The following is a 16,871-nucleotide window of genomic DNA, read 5'->3' as shown; positions in this document are numbered from 1 at the left end:
CTGAGAACACGATGCATTCAGTGTACCTCTGTGTGGAACACAAAGGACTACATGAAGCTTATATAAATTTAAATCTTGTTCTAGGCTCTTTACCTCAGAGGTGTATCCTACCTAAACTAAGACAAGACAAATATTTAATAAAATATGGCCCCCCACAATCAGGTTTAAATTAAATACTTTGTATATGCAAAGGCAATTAAATACAGTAGATGGTATTGCAAGACATTTTGGGGACCTCAATGAGCTTTTAAATATAGGCATATTGCCTTTGTCCAAAAGCCTAACATACACATTAAAAAACTAATTTGCTTTAATCAACTATGCTCTTAAAAACAAGACAAAAATCCTTGGAACATCAGTGACAGTGGACTGAGATACCAAACACTTCTAAAAGCTATTAACCATTTTTCCAAAGCAAGAGTTGACGTCCCATGTAATCATAAGAGGTGGAATACAGATTATTTTCACTGCTGACAGTTCATAGGGAGTGGGGGCTTCCAAATATATGCTGTCCTAACACTATCATTCAAAATATGTTTCTGTTACTGTTATTCACATCTATTCCCTGTTTGTTCATAGTCTACAAAATGTAAACAGTTTATATCTGCATGAAGTCACATTCAGCATTAGCCATAACTAGAGTACTCTTAATTGGAATGCATACAATTCTGTTTCATATGGAATAAAAGTCCAAGTTTATATGCTGGTTTACATATCTTACATACCAATATCACTTTCCTTGTGGTTCTTGATAAATTCAGCAAGTTCAAAATTTCCAGCAATTATTGCCACCTGAAAGGTGAAGAAACAGTATATGTTTATTCTTTCAGTACTAACTGGCATATCCTGCAGTTATATGCATTTCATTTTTTTTTCAAATAGATATGAGGGGAGACATAATCATATATTTTTCCTATCATAACCTTGGGATACCACAGATTCAGGTGGGTAGCTGTGTTAGTCTGAAGCAGGAGAACAAAGTTTAAGTCCAGCGGCACTTTTAAGACCAAGTCAAGGAATAAGCTTTCATGTGCAAGCTTATGAGCTTGTTTTGTATTGCCATAAACATCTGCACTCATTTGGTCCAGTCATAATTCATAAAAATAGTTTTCCTCTGTTGGCCACAAAACAAGCAGGAGCAAATTTTCCAGTACCAACTCCAAATACTGAAGTTTTTTCCCTGAAAATGTGCAGCTATTTTCATCAAGTAATAAATCATACCACACAAACATGGAAGGCATACTGGAGAAATTTTACTAAGAAGCTGCAAGAAGTTCAATTTTTTTTTGTTTAGTTTACATTTATGTATTTCAAAAAACCTGCTACAATTTTTGATGTGTACATAAAATGTCTAGTAGAAAAACAGGAGGATTTGTCAAAGCAACAGACAATACCGATCTACTTAGAATTAATCTGTATTGGAAATGTGTTTAGCTGGATTTAAAAAAAAAACCCTGCTCTACCCATACCAATATCTCTCACTTTTTTTCCCTTTGAAAAGCACCACACGGGCATCCAAACAATACTACAAGCTGCTTTGGAAAATTGAAGTTTTAATTAAACTATTTCAAGCATTTTTTATTCCACCACTTACTAAAGCTAAAGACAGCTAACAAGATGAAAACAAACATATCCCTATGGCAGGGGTGGCTAAACATGTTTAACTTAAGAGCCACATAGAATAAACAGCAGATGTTTGAGAACTGCAATACATGAACAAATATTACACACATCATATCTTTATTAAAATTCTTAATACTTTCTCTTTGCACAGAATACATATGTATGCACATTACTTGAGAGTGAGCCTGCATTAAGTTCCTCCTCAGCTTCGGAGAGCTGCACAATATGTGTGAAAGAGCCACATGTGGCTCCCAAGCCACAGTTTGGCCATCCCTGCTCTATGTCATTAAAGGCTCAAGAAATCCAAGCCCAAAGACTACTAGGTTGCATGGAACTAGTCATATACAGGGCTTTTTTTGAGCTGGAACGCACCAGAATACTGTTCCATTCTGGCTTGGCCCAGGCAGCTTCCCCAGCTGGCTGGCAGGATTTGGAGAGGCCAGCCGCGCGTGTGTGGGGGCCTCCAGAATTCGGGGTGTCCGGCGGAGTCTAGGGAGGCCAGTCACGCATGCGTGGGGGCCTCTAGAGTTCTGGGTGTCCAGTGGAATCCGGGGAGGCCAGCCGCGCATGCGTGGCGGCCTCCGAAGTTCTGAATGTCTGGCGGAGGTCTGCGGAGGCGAGCTGCATATGTGCAGGGGCCTCCGGAGTTCCGGGTGTCCGGTGGGGTTCAGGGAGGCCAGTCGCACTTGATGAGAGTCAGCATTTTTAGAGGTGAGTTGCTCCCATCCCCTTTCATTTCCATTCTTTTCTTTTTCTTTTTTTCCCCTCCTTTCTTTCACGCCTTCCTTTTCTTTTCTTTTCCTTTCCTTTCCTTTCCTTTCCTTTCCTTTCCTTTCCATCTCCTCTCTGTCCCTTTCTTTCTTTCTTTCTTTCTTTCTTTCTTTCTTTCTTTCTTTCTTTCTTTCTTTCTTTCTTTCTTTTTTCTTTCTTTCTTCCTTCCTTCCTTCCTTCCTTCCTTCCTTCCTTCCTTCCTTCCTTCCTTCCTTCCTTCCTTCCTTCCTGTCAGTCTTTTTCCTTTCTATTTGCTTTTATTCCCCTCCTCTCTGTCAATTAGACAGTATTTTTCTTTCTTTCTCTCTCTATCAGTCTTTCTTTCTTTCTCTCTCTCTCTCTGTCTTTCTGTCAGTCAGTCTTTTTCCTTGTCTATTTGCTTTATTTCTCTTTCTTTTTTCAAGCACTACACCATGTTGGCTTTTGTGATCGAGTAGTGTGTTGGAATTTGATTTTGTTTTCTGGAATGGAGATATATATATATATGGCTATATATTTCTGGACTTTTTCCAATGCTAGAATCTTTCTTGAGGTGTGGTGACCACCTCAAAAAAGATATTATAGCACTTTTGGTGATGTCAGAGGTGTGGCCTAGAATGCAAATGATGGTGGTGTCAGAGGTGTGGCCTAGTATGCAAATGATGGTGGTGTCAGAGGTGTGGCTTAGTATGCAAATGGTGTTGATATCAGAAGTACGGCCTAGTTGCAAATGATGGTAATGTCAGAGGTGTGGCCTAGTATGTAAATGAGTTCCTGCTGGGCTTTTTTGGTCCTATAACTTGCAATTTCAGCCTGGATCTAAAAGTAGTTTCACTACTAATTTTCCACACACTTCCATTGAGAAAACTAACAAATCATTCCGTGACTGTGTTCCACAGTGTAAATATCCCTCAGCTACGCAATGCTGTTGCTCAGCCTCATGTTGTCCCTCACGGATCCTGACTTCTGGCCTGACTACAGTGTTGCTTCTGCTATGCCTACTAATTTGTTGTCTGTCTCTAACTTCCATCTGCCAGACCTCAGTCCCAAATTAAAACTGTTTTATCTAGGGTTGCCAAGTCCAATTCAAGAAATATCTGGGGACTTTGGGGGTGGAGCCAGGAGACTTTGGGGGTGAAGCCAGGAAACATTGGGGGTGGAGCCAGGAGCAAGGGTGTGACAAGCATCAGTGAACTCCAAAGGGAGTTCTGGCCATCACTTTTAAAGGGACCACACACCTTTTAAAATGCCTTCCTTCCATAGGAAATAATGAAGGATAGAGGCACCTTCTTTTGGGGCTCATAGAATCAGACCCTGTAGTCCAATCTTTTTGAAACTTGGGGGGGGTATTTTGAGAAGAGGCACTGGATGCTATACTGAAGATTTGGTGCTTCTACCTCAAAAAACAGCTCTCCCAGAGCCCCAGATACTCCATTCTCCATTTTTTCCTATGGGAATAACTCTCTATAGGGAATAATGGAGTTCCCAGCAGACATTTCCCTCCCCTCCCCCCATATTCGGATGACCCTGAAGTAGGGGGAGGGCCTCCAAACTGGGGGACCCCCTGCCCCCACCTGGGGATTGGCAACCATAGTTTTATCCAGTTATCAGTAGTCTTATACAACTTCAGCTTTAGATTTCACTGGTAACAATTAGTAGCAAATGGCCTACGCTTCACAAGGACAGCCAGTGTGGTGCACTGATTAGAGTGTCAGACTACAATTCTGGGAGATACAGGATCAAATCCCCACTCTGCCATGGAAACTTGATGTGTGACCTTGGGCCAATCACACATTCTCAGCCTAACCTACTAATAAGGTTGCTCTGAGGAAAAAATAAGAGGAGACAAGAATTAGGTAAGCTACTTTGGGTCCCTATTGGGAGGAAAAGGTAGTGTATAAATGAAGGAAATAAATAAAGACTTCAGGATGCTGATCCTGTCTTGAAGGAGACACTATTGGCCTGGAATGAGATGCAAGTCTCCTCTAAGAAAGACTGAGCACTAATAGGCTTGGCTCCTGTCCTGTTCACCAGCTGCAAGCAAGGATTGTACAATGAACAGTTTGACCTGTTTGTGGCTGTTTGGGAGATTGCTCCACTGTATTTCTTAATGTTCAACACAGCACAAACAGCTTTTTACACAGATCCATGTGGGCAGCCTTTTCTTTTAATCTGCTAAAAATATTTTCACTGTTTTGCATACTAATTCACTGCATACTCTCTCTCTTTCCCTAGGACTACTAACATTCTCAATAAAACTTGGTTGTGCTACTGGACTCCAGCTTTTTGCACGCATAAATCCTTATGCAGTCCAACGGAGTTCTACTTCCCCTCTCCTTGCTAGTGTTGCCAGGTCCTTCCAAGTCCCCAGCGGGGGACTTTGTGGGGCATTACAGAAGGGGATGGGAACACCTCCAATATGATGACATTATGCACAGATGATGTCATTTCATTGGGGACTGGTGCTTGCACTCCAAGTCATAAATTCATGGCTTGAACTGCAGGCTTGCACTGCCCCCCACTTCTTCCCCCAGGCATCTAAAAGATCCTTTTAAATGCTCTGGGGAAGAAGCGAGAAGTGTGGCATATGCACTTCAAGCTGCAAATTTGTGCATGGCCCCCCACTTCTCCCCCATGTGTGCATGTCCCCCCGCTTCTTCTCAAAAGTATTTAAAGGTATCCTTTAAATGTTTTTGAGAAGAAGCAGTGGGGTGGTGTCCAGGACCGGCTCTGCCACTAGGCAAACTAGGCAATTGCATAGGGTGCCAGCCTTCTGGGGCACCAAACTGGGCATCCCCCCATGTGACTCAGTGACCTGGGCTATCCAGGTCAAGGAGCAATTTTAAGTTTTGTGCTTTTCATTTTTCTAACAAATCATCTTTTTGAAAAATGGTTATTCATGGGGGGGGGGGCGTGCCAGAAGTTAGCCTTGCCTAGGGTGCCAGATAGTCTAGGGCTGGCCCAGGTGGTGCCCACCCTCTCCCTCTCTCCTGCAAGATTTAAAGGGCCTTCCAGCTGATCAGCAGGCCACATGCTCCCTACCAATCAGCTGAAGAACCCTTTAAATCTTGTGAGATGAGAGGGAGGAGGGTGACTGCCAGCAGTTGGGCTTAGGGGTGGAACTTCCGCTCACCTGTCAGCTGGCAGGGGGTGGACTGGAGCCCCCCCAAACTGGGGAACCCCCACTACTCCTTGCTACATCACTGCTATAGTAGGAGGAAATTGTTTAAATACATGGTCAAAAATGATATAAATCAGTCAGAAACATATAAATCAGTCAGAAACACTGTGTTTAAAAACTCCTACCATGCTATGTTTGCCTAAGTAGCCTTTAGTGACATTAAGGGGGGGGGGGGGTTGGGGGGAATCTCAATACAATTGACTACTCTGCAAGTCTTTCAGTGCTGAACAAAACTGAGTGAGTGATCAGGTTTTTGCCTGATAACCACAGTCAAACATCATCGTCATCCCGTCGATTTTTACTCCACCCTGTACTCTGAATCTCAGAGTCTTAGAGCAGCTCACAATCTCTTTTATCTTCCTCCCCCATAACAGACATCCTGTGAGGTGGGTGGAGCTGAGAGAGCTCTCACAGTAGCTGCCCTTTCAAGGATAAGCTCTGCGAGAGCTATGGCTGACCCAAAGCCATTCCAGTAGCTGCAAGTGGAGGAGTGGGGAATCAAACCTGGTTTTCACAGTTAAGAGTCCGTGCACTTAACCACTACACCAAACTGGCTCTCAGCCACTATATTGCTGCTCTCACAGGCCTTTGACCATCTGAACTGTGCTCTTATATCACGTGACAATTTGGGGTGTGCACTAGCAAAACTATCATTTTACTTCCATATTGGAGAGCCCAGCGTCAGGTCACCACAGGGACAGTTTACTGGCTTGTGCACCCCTGGAGGGAATGACCATTTACCAAAGCAAATAGCCAAGTTCTGCAGAAGTTCAAGGAGCACATCAGTTGCAGCTGTGGACAGTTTTCAAGACCTAATCCCATTCTACAGGTACTCAAGAGCAGTGGTTCCCAATCTTTTTGGCACCAAGGACCGGTTTTGTGGAAGACAATTTTTCATGGACCAGGACGGGGTGGGGGGCGCCATGGTTTCGGGATGATACAATTGTGCACTTTATTTTGGTATGGTGGTTAAGTGTGTGGACTGTTATCTGGGAGAACCAAGTTTGATTCCCCACTCCTCTACCTGCAGCTGCTGGAATGGCCTCGGATCAGTCATAGCACTCGCAGAGCTGTCCTTCAGATGGCAGCTGCTGTAAGAGCTCTCTCAACCCCACCTACCTCACAGGCTGTATGTTGTGGGGGAGGAAATGGCCCTTTAAAGGGATGTTGTTTTAAATGGGTGATAGACCTGGCTTTCCATGAATTGCCTAGGAATGAGCAAGAGCCAGCTGAGGAGTGCTCCCTTCTCCCTAGCTGCTCCTGCCTCTACAATAGGAATCCCAATTCATATATTATCAAAGTGAGATACTGGGATCAGGAATTATTGGGAGTGCCTTTTTCTGTACTGCATGTTGTCAATCTGATCTGATAATGGAAATATTAAATATGCTATAGGGTTGACAGCCTATACCTAATGAAGACATCCTTGTAAGCTTGTGTTAACACTATTGGATCTCTTCATAGCTTTTTTGTGATGCTACTCATTGTCACTGAGTATTGGCACCTTTTTGCAAAGTTCTCGGCTGATTCCGCATTTGGCGTTTGCCCTCCTTTTGCTCCAGGGTTGTTCCATGCGGGCCAGATTTCCTGATTCCGCATTAGAGGATTTCCCCCGGATTCAATTCCCAATCTGTTCCATGTTTTCTGATTCCACATTACCGCTGCTCCCGGAGTTCCCTCATACGTTTCCCTTTTTTTTTTTTGCACGCATGCGTGTTTGCATTACAACGTAACGTCTTTGTTTGCATTACAATGTAATGCCAGAGACATAATACTGGCAAAGTCACGTGTTTTCCTTTCGCCCTGCCATTGGCAGGTTAAGCACCATGAAATCTGAGTCGGCGATCCACCGTTTTTAGCCACACACGCTGAATGTTAAGCACACAGTTTTCCATTAAAACCTATAACAAATTACAAACAGATGCGTGAAAGGGGGGGGGAAATATGCAGAGGGGTTAAGGGAGAAAGTTTCCCCAACCTATCAAAAATATAAAGCTGTAAACATAATCAAATTTCCACTCCCGTTTGAGGCCATGGGGGGCAGGGATCGATAAAGGTGGCAATCACGCATGTTTAAAGTAGTTCGTGCAACATCGCTTTTTATTTAGTTGCATTGCAATGATCTTATTTGGAAAAAAATATAGCAGTCAGGATTGATTTTTTTCGGAGGGGGGAAGAACGTAATCACAATGCAATGGCACATTATCAAATTCACATGGAATATAGTAAAGAATGAGGGCGGGTGCAAGTAAGTGATGCATTCGGAAAAAGAAAATAGCGTTACATCGTTATATTGTTTTCGCGTTGTAACGCGAACCGAGTTGTTTTTTTTAAAAAATTAATCCATTTCAGGAAAATATTGCATAATTTTCAAAGGGAGTAAAATTGCGGAAGTATGACGAAATAACTGGGCGGAATCATGGGTATGGAGTTATGTGGGTGTGTTCTACTGATGTAAGAAGTTTGACAGCGCACTGGCTCGAGTTCCGCACATAAAATTCTGAGCCTCGGAACCACAGCAAAACAAAGAGCTGGTATTTTGCCGATCTCCTTAATTCAGGGCAGCACCACTTCGGAGGTGGGTCAATCTGCTGCCCTGGGTCAAAATGTGCGGAAACCAACATCTGCCCCGGGGGAAACACAGCGTCGGAGCCGGAGCAAAGGCTAATGCGGAATCACCCCTCGCTATACACCAGCCCATCCCACTCAGCCAAAGAAAGAGACAAGGGACCCTTAAGAACAGCTTAGTAAGAATCTGCAAAGGGAGAGGGGAATTGGTAGTGTAGCACAGTGAACAACAAGACATGTTAGCTTTGTTCAACTTAAGAAGGTTTTTAAAATCTAGATCTCTGATTCTCTCTTTAGCTTGACTTTTTAAAGTTGTCCTCTCAATCAGCTCCCTCAGCAACTCATTCATATACAAGAGCCCTGCAAGGCCAAAACTTAAGGACATGCAAAGCAGAAACTCATCCCTAAAGGCTGCTTATATACATTACAACATTCTCCCCGTTAAATTTTAACTGAACTCCCAAAGCCAAATCCAGTAACAATAATACTACTACAAATAACTTAAAAACTTTACGTTACATAATCATTCAAATTAAAGAGTACTGGCAACTCCACAGGTGGCAGCGTTGCCAGTGCACCTGTGAGAGACATAGGATGATCAGAGTACCCCTTGTTTTGAACAACAGAAGACACTATTTCATCCAACTTCTCAGTGTTAGTGACTGTGCTGTCAGACAGATGTATAGTTGGATTCCTAAGCTTGAAAGACACCCCGACTTGCTCCTCAGATACAATGCTAGGTGCAGTTGGACACAAGACAACATGATTGCTCAACTGATCCACATGTCTGGACCTCAAACCTGTACCTTAGTTTCCTGCCCATTAATATTTCAGCTGGAGATAAACCTGTGGTAGAATGCAGTGAAATTCTATAACTGAACAAATAAACACTCATTCTCTTTTTTTATGTGTATTCTTAAACATGTGAGGACTCTCTAATTTGGGTTCAGGACACTCACCCAGAATAACAACCAATTTGGGAAATTAAGCTCTGTGTCAGGAGAAGTCTCTTCCCACTTCCACAGCCTGATTAGCTTGGAAAACTGACCTACTTGCCAATTAGGAGGAACAGATGATGTGATTTAGGGATCCTTACCTGGACAGTGTGCTAGCAAGCTCAAAGTGCTTGGAATACAGTATAGAGCAGACTAGGGATGGTCACAAACCAAAAAACGAACCATGGTTCAAACTTGAACCAGGCCAGTTTGTGGTTCATTTTGAAGTGGATCGTTTAGTCGCATCATTCCTGAACCCAAAAACGAACTGCCTTTTTTCCCATGGAGGTTCATTCTCCAGATAGCTTGGTGCCAATTCAGTCAATTCTTAGGCAACGCTGGGGATGAACTTTTGGAGAGGCCTAGTGTCAAGCCCTCCATTTTCTTGGTAACTTTCTCTGTAACTATGACTCAAGGCCTCTGCTGTTTTTATTATTTACTACCTAGCTAACCTGGCCATCTGGCATCCCAAGGTTTACAACCCAAGATAATGCCTGTTGCATTTCCTGTGGAATGCATCATGTTAACTCCTTTAGTTGACCTGCCAACCTTTAGGTTTGCTGCCATCTAGTAATGGTTTAGTAATCTTATATATGCTATGTGTAACCTGTATTCTTCAGTCTTTTCATTGACCATGTTCAGTGAAGCACCTCTGAGTTCTAATAAATGGATCTATTTGAAATAAACAAGGGATCCCGTTATTTGGAATATCGGGGCTTGACACCTATAAACATCCAAAGCAGTTGTCCATAGCTTGATTGGCAGCTCTGGGAGTCAACCATGGAGCTCCCATTCTGCTCTATGGGAGCAGATTATATACCAGTATAATATCACATGCTGACTCAGCTGCTTTCACTCTGCAGCACAAAGAAAGAAGAGTTAGTTGCCATGAGAGTAGAAGAACTGTTTGCTGCATGGCTGATTTAGGGGATGCTTTGAGGGACTCTTTTCCCCCACACACAGTGGGACAATTTTTTAAACACCACTCCTAGCTGGGAAGGTGTTCCTTGCTGTAGTTTCAGGGTCTGAACCTGAAGCTAGAGCTGAAGCTCAGCTTTCCTGGGGGAACCTGCTGGGGGGGAGGCTATAACTCAGACATCCCAAATCCAGCCTTTGCCAAACTTGGAGGGCAGGTGGAGGAGAGCCCGCTGAAGAATCTCTGTGAGTTTGGCATCTCTAACTCATGAGAGGGCTGTTCTACCACCTCACAAACCAAATGAAGCAAATGAACCATGAACCAGTTTGGGGAAATGGTGGCTTGTGTAAGTTCATGGTTTGTTTGGTTCATGCAATCAAACAAACCACAAACCAACATGAGCCACCATTTTCCTGGTTCATGCCAATCCCTAATGCAGACTTGTCAAATCTCAGAAGACTCTGCAAAGAGAGGCAATAGCACTTTTTTGTAGCAGGAACTCCTTTGCATATTAGGCTGCACCCCCCTGATGTAGCCAATCCCCCAAGAGCTTACAGGGCTCTTAGTACAGGGCCTACTGTAATCTCCAGGAGGATTGGCTATATCAGGGGTGTGTGGCCTAATATGCAAAGGAGTTCCTGCTACAAAAAAAGCCCTGAACATATGGAACTATCAGTGTAGTTCTAAATACAATGGAATCCAACCCAAGTGGTCAAATTCCTAATCAGAGTCCTTTTTGGGGGAGTGTGGGGGATCCCAGATAGGCACAAAGAAATTAATCTTTAAAAAAACCTATTTTCATATTAAGCAGAAATTATTTCCTTTTAATTCTCCTATCCCCTTATCCCAATGCAGCTCTTTGCCATGCCCCTTCCTTTTAACACATGTACATGTGTTAGTGGGGGAGGGGGGGAGAGAAGAGAGTGAGAGATCCTCAAAGTAAACAGCAGAGTAAGGCAATCTCAATGTAAATTGCACTTGTCAGAAGAATCCCCCCCTCCTTCTGAAGAAGAGGTGTACATGCAAATGAAAGCTTATACCTGAAATAAAACTTTGTTGGTCTTAAAGGTGCCATGGGACTCTGACTTTGTTCTTTCTCTTGCTCACATACACTCTCTCTCTCCCTTCCCTTCCCCTCCCTTCCCCATCCCTCAGCCAATGGAGAGGAGGCTTGGCTTTGTATCTCTCCCATGCAATTGAGAAAACTGGGCAAAAGTAAGCTGCAACACAGCAGCTGCAGCCCCGGAGAAGGAAGCACAAGAGAGCAATAGAGGGAGCTGGGCAAAAGTGATCTGCAATGCAGTGGCGGTAGCCCTCAAAAAGGAAGCACAAGACAGACAGTTGCTCATAGGCTGGATCTGAGCCCTGCAGAGACAGTTCTGGTCCATGGGTCATATGTTTGACACTCCTGTATTGGAATGTGAGCCTTTCAGCTTCCTTTTGACTAAGGCTCTCATTTTTGAGAAATCTCATCTTCAGGAATCAGACTTCCTAGGCAACTTTCCATTCACATAAATCCTGAACTTAATAGTACCATGAACACTATTTACAAACAATACTAATGTCTTGCTAATGTCTTGCAACACTAATGTCTTTAGCACCAGTCAAGCCTATGTCCAAGGTCACCTCCCTTCTAGTAAACTCACTGTCCAGCATCTTTCCCCTCCTCAAATCCAAATACTACAGTATCAATCAGACACTCTACTTTCATTACTCAAACAGAAATGTACCATTTTTATGTATGTATGTCTCCTTTGGTCCTGATGACCGGGGGGGGGGGGGATTTTATAGCAGGAACTTCTTTGCATATTAGGTCACACACTTCTGATGTAGCCAATCCTCCTGGAGTTTACAGTAGACTCTGTACTAAGAGCCCTGAAAACTCTTGGAGGATTGGCCACCTCAGGGATGTATGGCCTAATATGCAAAGAAGTTCCTGCTACAAAAAAGCCCTGTGATTAGCATTATACAAAGTGCTAGATACAGAGAAAGAGAACTGGCAATATCATCTGCAACATAAATCACTGTGATTTTCCTAATTGTAATAGTCTTATATATCTTGTTAAGCTTGGCAGGACTTTATTCCATAAATTCATTAATTAACCTCAATACGATAAACAGCCAATCAATGGGTGTATGTCTAAATCTGGCCGTTAGCAATTACTGTATCATACTTATAAGTATATCATTATTTTTTTACTACAAACTGTATCTAGTAATGGAGCTGTGCACATCAAACATATGTTTTAATTCAGAGTGTTTTGGCGATGTTTGATTTGCAGAAATTCAAGGACTGTGATATTCATATGTTCAGATGAGGGGGGGGGCTCATACAATGTCATTTTATTTTAACACAGCCTCTTATTCTAATATACCTGAACTCTAACAGTGAAGGGTGTATAACTTTTAAATCTTAGACACATTATTAAGATGACAGAATATTTGAAGCAAAGAAGTAAATCACAGTCACAAGAGTAGTACACATGTTTTGTAACTCAAAAGAGAGATGTTTCTATCAAGACAGATCAAACATTACAACGGGAGAATGGTTATAATTCCTTTCTGATCTTGACACCAGGTAATTTCCAAAGAAATCAACAGTCTTAGTTTAAATCATATGAGTGTGGTTATAACAATCAAGGACTAATGGCAAAAACAATAAAGAAGTTTTAAATTTTGCAGGCAGACACGAAAAGCTATTAAATGCAATTAAAATTTAAACATTATTTTGCTGTTTGCAAAAACACTGGAAAGAAATCTGAAAGAGCCAAAATTCCTGACTAATGTATTTCTATGTATAGTATTAGAAGCTTGCCCCTCTCACTGGTTAGACTGAAGGAGGGAGTGACAGTCACATTTCTTATGCCATGAAAACAAAAATAACATGGGTTGTGAAAGACTTGCTGCTCTATCCTTGCTCATGTCACCATGCCATTCACTCATGTAAGGGGAATAGCTCCATGGAGGAGGGAAGGGAGGGCTCCTTCTCAACCACCCTGCCAGCTAGTATGGCTGCTCCTGGTTTAGTACTATTTCCTCACCATTCTAATAGGAGATACATGGCTCCATGGAATTATTCAGAATTTTATTTTATTGAAAGCATTTCTTCCTTTGACATACAGGCAAGCATATCTTTGTGCTGAATTGTTTAATAAAATTTAAAACCTGCAAACATCCAGGTGTGTGTGATAAAGTCAAATGAGAGTGGTATGATTATTATGCAGTAAAATACAACAAATTCTAGGTGATATATCTTGTCAGATCTCTTGTAAGAAAACCAATTTCAAGGATACAAATGGGATATTGTTTGATTATAACTGAAAGTATTTTGTATCACACTCACTAAACAATGCACTTTCAATCTACTTTCCAACTGGATTTTACTGTGTGAATTGGCAAAATCCAGTTTGAAAGTGCATTGAAAGGGAATTGAAGGTGCATTATTTAGTGTGTGTGACTGTTCCACCAATCTCTATTTCTGATGTACAAAAGAAGTCAAAGTAAAATAAAGTATCTACTACTACAGCTGTTAATGTATGTTTCTTTACTCAACAATCAAAGAATATGTGTCTATCATTTAACTCTTTGGGAAAAAAAACTTTTATAATTGCTACTTAAATTCGTATTTCATTCCTATACAAGTTATAGACCTGCAGGGGAAAGCCCCACTTCTTGTAAGAAGGTAAGGAATCATGCTATCTTATATGTGATGTTTATGTGTTTGCCTTTTTCTTTTCTTTGAAACATAAACTTTTTAAAAATGAAAAGTAAGGAGTCACATTCCCTAGTTCCAGATGGCTCTGCTTGACTTAACAACCTATTACCAACCCCCCCCCCCAAACAACTATAAGAATATCAGTTTTTTAAAAGTACACAATCTTTACAATATAATAACTTCCCCAAAAACTACTTAGGGTGACTTCTAATGAGAAATCATAGCTGAATTAAACTGATAGTCTAGCAATCATTTGAACCTATACCACTACAGTAACGATGGTTAGCTTGAGTACCTCAGACCTGGATCTTAAACCAGGATAGGAAGATGAGTTCTTTAAGACTATATATATTTTTAATTTTATTTTAAATGTCTGTGTAATGTCTTATCTCCTCAGAATCAAGGCAGCTAACAATGTAGTAAATACATGCCAGTTTAATTAGCAAGATTTAAAAAATAAATAAATAAATGCAAATTACAAATTAAAAGAGTTCCAAATTTTTACAACACAGTTAAAAAAAATAGAATTAGAATCAAACACCCAATTTGGGTTCAGGAGTTGCATAACTAAATTTGTATCTAGGCTTAATCCTGATTTGTGTTTCCACCTACACAGTCACCTGGTGCCCAGACTCTCCTACCCTCAGATCTTAGTTTGTTTAACAACAAGCTCCTCTTTCCATCCTGTCTCCACTCTCTTGAAGACACTGCAGTGTGGTAAGCTCTTTCCAGGTATTGATAAGGGAGAAAAGCTATAACAATGAAATCCCGTCTGTCTTAACTGCCAGTGCTCCATTTCATATTTATTGCACTGAGCAAAAGGACTGGGAGAGGAAGAACCCCCTCTTGAAACTGTCTATGCTTGTAGCCGCTACCACCTCCTGTGGCAGTGAATTCCACATGTTAATCACCCATTGGGTAAAGAAGTACTTCCTTTTATCCATTTTAACCTGACTGCTCAGCAATTTCATCGAATGCCCACGAGTTCTTGTATTGTGAGAAAAGCAGAAAAGAACTTTCTCTATTTTCTCCATCCCATGTATTATCTTGTAAACCTCTATCATGTCACCCCGCAGTCACGTTTCTCCAAGCTAAAGAGTCCCAAGCGTTTCAACCTTTCTTCATAGGGAAAGTGTTCCAGCCCTTTAATCATTCTAGTTGCCCTTTTCTGGACTTTCTCAAATGCTATAATATCCTTTTTGAGGTGCGGTGACCAGAATTGCACACAGTATTCCAAATGAGACCGCACCATCGATTTATACAGGGGCATTTGTTTTCAATTCCCTTCCTAATAATTCCCAGCATGGCGTTGGCCTTTTTTATTGCAATCGCACACTGTCTTGACATTTTCAGTGAGTTATCTACCACGACCCCAAGATCTCTCTCTTGGTCAGTCTCTGCCAGTTCACACCCCATCAACTTGTACTTGTAGCTGGGATTCTTGGCCCCAATGTGCATTACTTTGCACTTGGCCACATTGAACCTCATCTGCCATGTTGACACCCATGCACCCAGCCTCAACAGATCCCTTTGGAGTCCCTTTGGAGAATCCTCTCTGGTTCTCACCACCCTGAACAATTTAGTGTCATCTGCAAATTTGGCCACTTTACTGCTCACTCCCAACTCCAAATCATTTATGAACAAGTTAAAGAGCATGGGACCCAGTACTGAGCCCTGCGGCACCCCACTGCTTACCGTCCTCCACTGCGAAGACTGCCCATTTATACTCACTCTCTGCTTCCTATTAATTAGCCAGTTTTTGATCCACAAGAGGACCTGTCCTTTTACTCCATGACTCTTGAGCTTACTAAGGAGCTTTTGATGAGGAACTTTATCAAAAGCTTTCTGGAAGTCAAGGTAAACAACATCTATTGGGTCTCCCTTGTCCGCATGTTTGTTCACCCCCTCAAAGAAATGTAACAGGTTAGTGAGGCAAGATCTTCCCTTACAGAACCCATGCTGAGTCTTCCTCAATAACCCGTGTTCATCAATGTGCCTACTCATTCTGTCCTTGATAATGGTTTCTACAAACTTTCCAGGTATTGAAGTCAGACTGATTGGCCTGTAATTTCCCGGATCTCCTCTGGAACCCTTTTTAAAGATGGGGGTGACATTTGTTACCTTCCATTCCTCAGAAACGGAGGCAGATATCAATGAAAGATTACATATTTTTGTCAGAAGATCCACAAGTTCAACGTTGAGTTCTTTCAGAACTCTTAGATGTATGCCATCCAGACCTGGTGACTTATTAGTTTTTAATTTGTCTATCAGTTGTAGGACCTCCTCTCTTGTCACCTGAATCTAACTCAGGTCTTTCAACACCCCTTCCAAAATTAGTGGTTCTGGAGCGGGCAAAAGCTTCTTGTCTTCCACGTGAAGACGGAGGCAAAAAATGCATTCAGCTTTTCAGCCATTTCCCTATCCTCCTTCAGTAATCCTTTTACCCCTTGGTCATCCAAGGGCCCCACTGCCTGGCTGCTTTCCTGCTTCTAATATATTTGAAGAAATTTTTATTGTTGGTCTTTATGTTTTTTGCAATATGCTCCTCATAGTCCCTTTTTGCCTGCCTGATCACAGTCTTGCATTTAATTTGCCATAGCCTGTGTTCCCTTTTATTAATCTCACTTGGACTAGCTTTCCACCGCTTAAAGGAGACCTTCTTACCTTTTACAGCTTCCATTACTTTGTTTGTTAACCATGCAGGCCTTTTCTTATACCTGTTTGTGCCTTTCCTAACTTGTGGTATATATTTTATCTGAGCTTCTAGGATTGTAGTTTTAAATAGCCTCCAAGCTTCCCCAAGGGTTTGGACTGTATTTACCTTTCCTTTCAGTTTCCTCTTCACATGCTTCTTCATCTCAGAGAATTTACCCCTTTTAAAGTTATATGTGGTCGTGCTGGTCTTTTGGGGCAGCTCTCTATTTCATACAAATGGTGAAATCAATAACGTTATGGTCACTGCTCCCAAGCGGTGCAATCACTTTTATATCTCTCACCAAGTCTTGGGCATTACTTTGGACCAAATCCAGGATCGCCCCACCCCTGGTAGCTTCTGAGACCATCTGCTCTATAGCACAGTCATTGAGAGCATCAAGAAACCCAATCTCTTTTTCTCGACCAGAA

General features: G+C 42.0%; 1 protein-coding gene across 2 annotated transcripts in view; it reads right to left on the bottom strand.

Annotated features, from left to right (window-relative positions):
* The window catches only part of SHANK2 (SH3 and multiple ankyrin repeat domains 2), an 811,137-nt gene that overhangs the window by 661,441 nt on the left and 132,825 nt on the right, over positions 1-16,871 (bottom strand). For both annotated transcript variants that reach the window (XM_060263196.1, XM_060263197.1), the window contains exon 10: positions 726-792. In XM_060263196.1, coding sequence (XP_060119179.1) covers positions 726-792 — 67 coding nt within the window. The remainder of the gene's footprint in view (positions 1-725; positions 793-16,871) is intronic.

This window comes from Heteronotia binoei, chromosome 21, assembly GCF_032191835.1.
Source record: "Heteronotia binoei isolate CCM8104 ecotype False Entrance Well chromosome 21, APGP_CSIRO_Hbin_v1, whole genome shotgun sequence".
In the NCBI taxonomy this organism is placed as follows: Eukaryota; Metazoa; Chordata; class Lepidosauria; order Squamata; family Gekkonidae; genus Heteronotia; species Heteronotia binoei.
This window is presented reverse-complemented; position numbering and strand designations above follow the sequence as displayed.